This window comes from Neolamprologus brichardi, chromosome 14, assembly GCF_056152115.1.
Source record: "Neolamprologus brichardi isolate AB-2024 chromosome 14, ASM5615211v1, whole genome shotgun sequence".
NCBI lineage: Eukaryota > Metazoa > Chordata > Actinopteri > Cichliformes > Cichlidae > Neolamprologus > Neolamprologus brichardi.
The window spans coordinates 42,007,501-42,015,000 of record NC_142117.1 but is presented as its reverse complement, the minus strand read 5'-3'; the positions used below and the strand labels follow the sequence as shown (position 1 = coordinate 42,015,000).

General features: G+C 49.9%; 1 protein-coding gene across 1 annotated transcript in view; it reads left to right on the top strand.

The window, feature by feature from the left end:
* Positions 1 to 7,500, top strand: part of abcc5 (ATP binding cassette subfamily C member 5) — a 21,523-nt gene that overhangs the window by 6,250 nt on the left and 7,773 nt on the right. Inside the window, exons 12-23 of the mRNA XM_087851351.1 lie at positions 1 to 150; positions 257 to 328; positions 419 to 543; positions 669 to 741; positions 823 to 1,026; positions 1,114 to 1,257; positions 2,473 to 2,566; positions 2,692 to 2,861; positions 2,940 to 3,086; positions 3,196 to 3,325; positions 3,405 to 3,687; positions 3,765 to 3,951. The exon at positions 1 to 150 is cut by the window's left edge and continues 49 nt beyond it. Coding sequence (XP_087707477.1) covers positions 1 to 150; positions 257 to 328; positions 419 to 543; positions 669 to 741; positions 823 to 1,026; positions 1,114 to 1,257; positions 2,473 to 2,566; positions 2,692 to 2,861; positions 2,940 to 3,086; positions 3,196 to 3,325; positions 3,405 to 3,687; positions 3,765 to 3,951 — 1,779 coding nt within the window. The remainder of the gene's footprint in view (positions 151 to 256; positions 329 to 418; positions 544 to 668; positions 742 to 822; positions 1,027 to 1,113; positions 1,258 to 2,472; positions 2,567 to 2,691; positions 2,862 to 2,939; positions 3,087 to 3,195; positions 3,326 to 3,404; positions 3,688 to 3,764; positions 3,952 to 7,500) is intronic.

The window sequence follows — 7,500 nt, the reverse complement described above, 5'->3', positions numbered from 1 at the left end:
GACTCCCTGCTGAGAGGAGGAGAAGGAGGAGAGGAGAGGAGTCCGGAGGAGGAGGAAGACGGGGAGGCGTGTCCTCCATTGCTGCCCACCCCCTCCATCCCTCAGCGCCTGCAGAGCACGCTGCACAACATAAACCTGAGCATCCAGCAGGTATCCACCAATCAGTCGCACCTTAGCCCGAGTGGGGGCGTGGCATCAGTAGCATCTGAGCCTGAGTGGGGGTGGGACACTCACACCTGTCTGTCTGTGTGCTCAGGGGAAGCTGCTCGGCGTCTGTGGAAGTGTCGGCAGTGGAAAAACCTCGCTGGTTTCAGCCATCTTGGGACAGGTGATGTCTCCTTCCCCTGCTGTTGCCATGGTGATCCGTGTTGGTTGTTGGCCATCATCGGTCCATTATTAAACACTGATGTGTTGGCAGATGACGGTGCTGGAGGGCAGCGTGGCGGTCAAAGGAAGGCTGGCGTACGTGGCCCAGCAGGCCTGGATCCTGAACGCCACGCTCAGAGACAACATCCTGTTTGGGCTGGAGTATCAGGAGGACAGGTGAGGCAGAGACACCTGCACATCACACACTGACACACTGAGCTGGACGCCAAACAGGAAGTGACATCACCCAGTCAACAGAAGCCCTTCTGTTGTTCCACACTAACTCCGCCCCCTCTCTGCAGATATCAGTCTGTCATCAGCGCCTGCTGCCTCAGAACCGACCTCGCTCTTCTGCCCAGCGCTGACCTCACAGAGGTGACATCACTTCCTGTGTACCTGTGTGTAGATAGAAGGCTCTGGATGCGTCGTTTTATGTTGCTGTTTTCCTCCAATCAGATCGGAGAGCGTGGCGCCAACCTGAGTGGTGGGCAGCGGCAGCGAATCAGCTTGGCCCGCGCCCTCTACAGTGACCGGGATGTTTACATCCTGGACGACCCGCTGAGCGCCCTCGACACCCATGTGGCCAGCCACATCTTCCACAACGCCATAAGGAAGCAGCTTCGCCACAAGACCGTCATCTTCGTCACCCACCAGCTGCAGGTGAGCATCCTCGCCACCACTGAGCTTTTCTGCAGGTGGTTACCATGGAGATGACCTGTGTGTGTGTGTGTGTGTGTGTGTGGGCAGTATCTGGTGGACTGTGATGATGTCATCTTGATGAGGGAGGGGAGTATCGTGGAGCAGGGTAACCATGACAACCTGATGAAACTCAGTGGAGACTATGCCGCCATGTTTAACCTCTTCCTGCTCGGAGACAAACCACACATTGAGGTACCTGCCTGTATCTCACCTGTCTCTGTCTCACCTGTCTCACCTGTCTGTAACTCAAATGTCTCACCTGTCTGTATCTCACCTGTATCTCACCTGTCTCTGTCTCACCTGTCTCCGTCTCACCTGTCTCACCTGCCTGTATCTCACCTGTCTCACCTGTCTGTAACTCAAATGTCTCACCTGTCTGTATCTCACCTGTCTGGATCTCACTTGTCTGTATCTCACCTGTCTCACCTGTCTGTATCTCAACTGTATCTCACCTGTCTCTGTCTCACCTGTCTCACCTGTCTCCGTCTCACCTGTCTCACCTGCCTGTATCTCACCTGTCTCACCTGTCTGTATCTCACCTGTATTTCAGCTGTGTCTGTCTCACCTGTCGTTATCTCACCTGTCTCCGTCTCACCTGCCTGTATCTCACCTGTCTCCGTCTCACCTGTCTGTATCTCACCTGTATCTCACCTGTCTCTGTCTCACCTGTCTCCGTCTCACCTGTCTCACCTGCCTGTATCTCACCTGTCTCACCTGTCTGCATCTTACCTGTCTTATCTGTCTGTATCTCACCTGTCTCTGTCTCACCTGTCTCACCTGCCTGTATCTCACCTGTCTGGATCTCACCTGTCTGCATCTCACCTGTCTTTCTCACCTGTCTGTATCTCACCTGCCACTGTCTCACCTGTCGTTATCTCACCTGTCTCCGTCTCACCTGTCTGCATCTCACCTGTATTTCAGCTGCCACTGTCTCACCTGTCTGTATATCACCTGTCTGTATCTCACCTGTCTGGATCTCACCTGTCTGTATCTCACCTGCCACTGTCTCACCTGTCGTTATCTCACCTGTCTCCGTCTCACCTGCCTGTATCTCACCTGTCTCCGTCTCACCTGTCTGTATCTCACCTGTCTGGATCTCACCTGTCTGTATCTCACCTGCCACTGTCTCACCTGTCGTTATCTCACCTGTCTCCGTCTCACCTGCCTGTATCTCACCTGTCTCCGTCTCACCTGTCTGTATCTCACCTGTATTTCACCTGCCACTGTCTCACTTGTCTGTATCTCACCTGTCTCACCTGTCTGCAGCTCACCTGTATTTCAGCTGTCTCTGTCTCACCTGTCTGTATCTCACCTGTCTCCGTCTCACCTGTCTGCATCTCACCTGTATTTCAGCTGTCTCCGTCTCACCTGTCTGTATCTCACCTGTCTCTGTCTCACCTGTTTCAGGCTCCGAGCAGGAAGAATGGCAGCTCTCAGAGGAAACCCGCGGACACTAAACCAGGATCACTGAAGAAGAACATCCCGGTCGTCAAGGACAACGGTAGGATTTTTTAATCCGCTCTATTGAAAGTTTCTTAGTGACAGAGAACACAGCGTTCAGGTAAATTAAACGAGGGACCTTCTGTCTCTGTTTCTGTCCCATTTCCTGGTCATGTGACCCTAAAGGGGAGGAGCAGCAGTACGGGGCCGTGGTGTGGCCTGTGTTCCAGGTGTACATGTCAGCATGTGGTGGCTCCGCCTCCTGCCTGCTGATTGTGGCCCTGTTTGTCCTGAATGTGGGAAGCTCCGCCTTCTGCCACTGGTGGCTCAGTTACTGGATCAATCAGGGCAGCGGGGTGCGTCTCCTCCTCTCCGCCTCTCGTCTCCTCCTGTTCCCCGCTCTCCCTCTGACTCCTCTTTCTCCGTTTCCCCAGAACACCACGGTAACCCTTGGCAACAGCTCAGCGGTGAGTATCAGCATGAGAGATAATCCCATGATGCAACAATATGCCGCCATTTACGCCTCCTCCATGGGAGTCATGTTGCTGTTCAAACTCATCAGAGGGGTCGCCTTTGTCAAGGTCAGAGTTCAGCCAGGTCCCCTCCGGCCTGTTGCTGCTTGTAAAATACTGGTTACCGTGGTTACAGCGAGCCTGTTGTCACGGCGTGGTGTTCGTGGTCTCTCCTCAGGGAACCCTGCGAGCTTCCTCTAAGCTGCATGACGAGCTCTTCCATAAGATCCTGCGCTGCCCCATGAAGCTCTTTGACACGACTCCCACGGGACGGCTCCTCAACCGCTTCTCCAAGGACATGGATGAAGGTGACGTGGGACTGGAGGGTCTGCGCTGCCGTTCGGCTCCAGGGTCTAACCGAGTCCCGTCTCCTCTGTTTCCATCTAGTTGACACTCGTCTGCCGTTCCAAGCGGAGATGTTCATCCAGAACGTGATCCTGGTCTTCTTCTGCCTGGGCGTGATCAGCTGTGTTTTCCCGTGGTTCCTGGTGGCGGTGGGTCCTCTGGTCCTGCTCTTTGCGGTGCTCCACAGCATCGCCAGGGTCTTCATACGAGAGCTGAAGCGGCTGGACAATGTGACGATGTCTCCCTTCATGTCCCACATCACCTCCAGCATCCACGGCCTGGCCACGCTGCAGGCCTATGATCGAGGCCGCGACTTCCTGCACAGGTCTGGCTCGGACCGAATGACCCGCTCCGACGTCCAGGATGTCGTTCTGACCGCTGACTGTGTGCTGTCGTTTCCAGGTACCAGGTGCTGCTGGACCAGAACCAGGCCCCGTTCTACCTCTTCAGCTGTGCGATGCGGTGGCTGGCTGTGCGCCTGGACATCATCAGCGTGGCTCTGATCAGCATCACAGCTCTGATGATGGTTGTGATGCATGGAAAGATCTCCCCTGCCTACGCCGGCCTCGCCATCTCCTACGCCGTCCAGGTAACTTTAACATTTAAACCTTTGCAGACGTGATGCGACGGCGTTACTGGTCACCAGTGTAATGTCTAACGGTCGTCCAGGTCATGAAAATGAGCCACAGGTAGAGTCGAGATCGATGCTGCTGTCAGAGAGCAGCCAGCTGCACGTTTGGCACTGTGCTCACGGCTGGTTGGCTGAAGCACAAACCAGACTACGGAAACCTGCAGCTTCAGTGAGAGAACGTGAGAGCTCAGTTTAAACACTGTGAGGGATTATTTGATCTGCATATCAGTGAGTGAAGTCAGCCAAAGTACAGTATGACGTAGTACTTGGTGGAGAAGCCTTGTTGGTGCACAGCAGTGAGATGAAGCTTGTAGCTGGAGAGCGGGTTTGCACACAGCTCAGGAGGATTTTTCCCGCTGCTCTTTACAGACTTCTTTCAGTTTCAGACGCCTACACAGGATGTTCTGTCGAGAAGGTCGAGCTTTTTACTCGATGCTTGTTAAGGGCACGAGTAAAGGGCTCCCCGCCCTCCGGTTAGCTCAGGAATCTGACCTTGGTGTGGTTTTTACAGATCAGGAATGGACTACAATTATGCAGAATAGTAAAAAGGTGTCCAGGGAACTTAGAACGAGACTAATCCAATTCAAATTACTACACCGAATTTACTGGTTGCCACACAGACTGTACAGAACCTCATGCAGTCCCCTGAATGCTGGAGTCAGACTGGGGTGGGCACGTGGACCCACATGATTTGGAGCTGTCCTAAAACCCAAATCTTTTGGACTGAGATACATGACTTTATCAAATCAACCATACGACGGGATATTCCTTTTTCACCCAAACTATTTCTTTTGGGGGACCCATCACTCCTTACATATGCTGCGCCTAAGGCTGCTGAGTGGGTGCAGACTGCATTGATGCTGGGGCGTAAACTCATTATCTCCCAGTGGAAGGCTCCTTCCACCCCACCTGTCTCTGTGTGGCATATTCAACTAGGGAGACTCGCTGCACTGGAACAACTCTCATACAGGCTCCTGAATAAAGTGGAGTTTCCATCTGAAGTGGATCCATGTCTGTCCAGAACAAAACGAACAGACTAGAACTTAGAGCGGGACAGACACTGGAGTTCTGACGAAGCACTCTCAGGGATGTCAGGGTGTGGCGTGCAGTAAGACCCACGTAGTCAAAGGCTGTGTTTGTTTGTGTGGGTTTTTTTTTTGTTGTTGTTGTTGTTTTTTCCTCTTGTTTTTTCCTTTGTTTGCCCCGCCTCATTTTGGTTTGGTATTCTCTGCTGTTCTGCTGCTATGCTGATGTTTCTTTATGTGATGTAATCTGTCTCTGCAGTGGACTGTGGTGTTCTAAAAGTACAATAAAATATTAATCACAAAAAAAAGAAGTCGAGCTTTTAATAAATAATTATCTGAATCTTACACCCAAAGTTTTAATCTGATGTAAAATATATAGAAGTCCATTACTGTATATAGTAACTGTTAAGTCTAATATAGTAAGCTGTAGTACTTTTTCCTTTGGGAACCATCTGTGCAGCTCTGTTGAAGGAAGATGTTGAATCTATTTAATTATTGTAGAAAAATAATTTATTTCTGTGCAGTTTTTCACACTGCATCAAATTAAGGTTGATTACGTTGATTAAGCATCATGAGCTGGAGGGTGGTTCCCTATTATTATTATTATTATTATTTGTTTTTTGCTGGGAGTTTTAGAGCCCTGTTAGTTAGGTTGCTTAATATTTCTGCTAAGTACTCTTTAAACTGCCAGAATCAAAACACTAAAAAAGAACTTGACAATATATTGACTGAAGAAGTGGAAAAAAAACAAGATTATTATGACAACGGCCCAAAGGCAGCTGGACTGTTAGCACAGCAACAAGCTGCTAATACAATTCACAAGATCAGGGACCATCTACAAATAACTCAACTCCAAATCACAGGTGGAGGCAGCTACAGGTGTAGCCACAGCTGCCCTGGGGCAGACTGACAGAAGCTGCCATACCGCACCATCGGCCCCTCTGACCTGGGTCAAGTGTCTTGCCCAAGGACACAACGACCAGGACAGACAGAGCTGGGGATCGAATCAGCAACCTTCTGGTTACAGGATGAGCTTCCCAATCCGCTGAACCACAGTGCATCAAATCTAGTCACCAATTGGCTACAGCTTTCCAAGTCCTCCAGTTTCACCTGAATACTTGTTGCTGGAGCGACTGGATTAGAGCGTCTTTTGCGGCCATATTCCACCTTTCCATCTCTTCCAGTCTTTTTTCAGCTTGTTCTGGTCTCATGGCGAGCTAGCTCATTCGCCGTTTCTGCCTGTTTTATATTAATGTCTTTCTTGAAGCCGTCGGATTCGTCCTTCATTTCTTGTTTGATGTCTTTATTATTCGTTTTAAACTCTGCTTTAAGTGAGTAATGATGTCCTGGAAGCCTGCGTGGGCGTGGCTAGCTACATCTGCTTCCATCTGCTCGCCGTGCACGCTGTTCTCAGAATCAGAATCCTTTATTGATCCCTGGGGAAGTTATTTTTCGTTACAGTGCTCCATTATAAACAAACAGAAAGACAGACAATACACAACTAAGAATAGCACCATATATAATATATATACATAAAGTCACTTATTAATAAATAGCTGAAAAAGAACATGTGCAAAAAGGGTGTAGTTGTTGCAGTAACCAGTGTGTTGGGTGGAGGAGTTGTACAGGGAGCCACAGGCAGGAATGATTTCCTGTGTCGTTCAGTGGTGCATTATGGGTAATCTCTCACTGAGCGTGCTCCTGTGACTGACCAGCATGTCATGGAGTGGGTGGGAGGTGTTATCCAACATTGTCTTTATCTTGGACAGCATCCGCCTCTCCGACACCACCTTGAGGGAGTCCAGCTCCGTCCCCACAACATTACCGGTCTTACGGATCAGTTTATTGAGTCTGTTGGGATCTGCGACCCTCAGCCTGCTCCCCCAGCATGCAACAGCATAGAGATCGCACTGGCCACAACAGACTCGTAGAAGATCCTGAGCATTTTCTAGATGTTGAAGGACCACAGTCGCCTCAACAAATAGAGACGACTCCTTCCTGTAAAGTGCTGTGGTGTTTTAGCCCAGTTTATTGTCCATGTGAACTCCAGGGTATTTATAGTCCTCCACAATGTCCACACTGACCCGCTGGATCTTCCTTCAGACTCAGGACTATCTCCTGTGATCAGCGGCCCATATAAGTGAATTTCTCCAAAGCCCGTTATAATCACGCAGAAACACACTTTGCGACAGTTTCCAGTAAGAATATTTGATAGAACTTTAAATCTTCCAGGCCTGGATAAAAGAGCTCATTCTTAAATCATGAACTCACAAAATATCCCCACCGTTGGATCACACGTCTCATGTTCCTTATCTCAGACCATACAATTATAATAAAATAAGAAATACTCGAGCCAGCTCCAGACATGTCTAAGCTTCTTTCTCATAGAGGAAGAAAACAATCCAAACCTCACTGATAAAATCAACCTACTGCTAAGAAAATCAACAGAAAACTCACAGGAGTTCTCCATAGAACAATATTG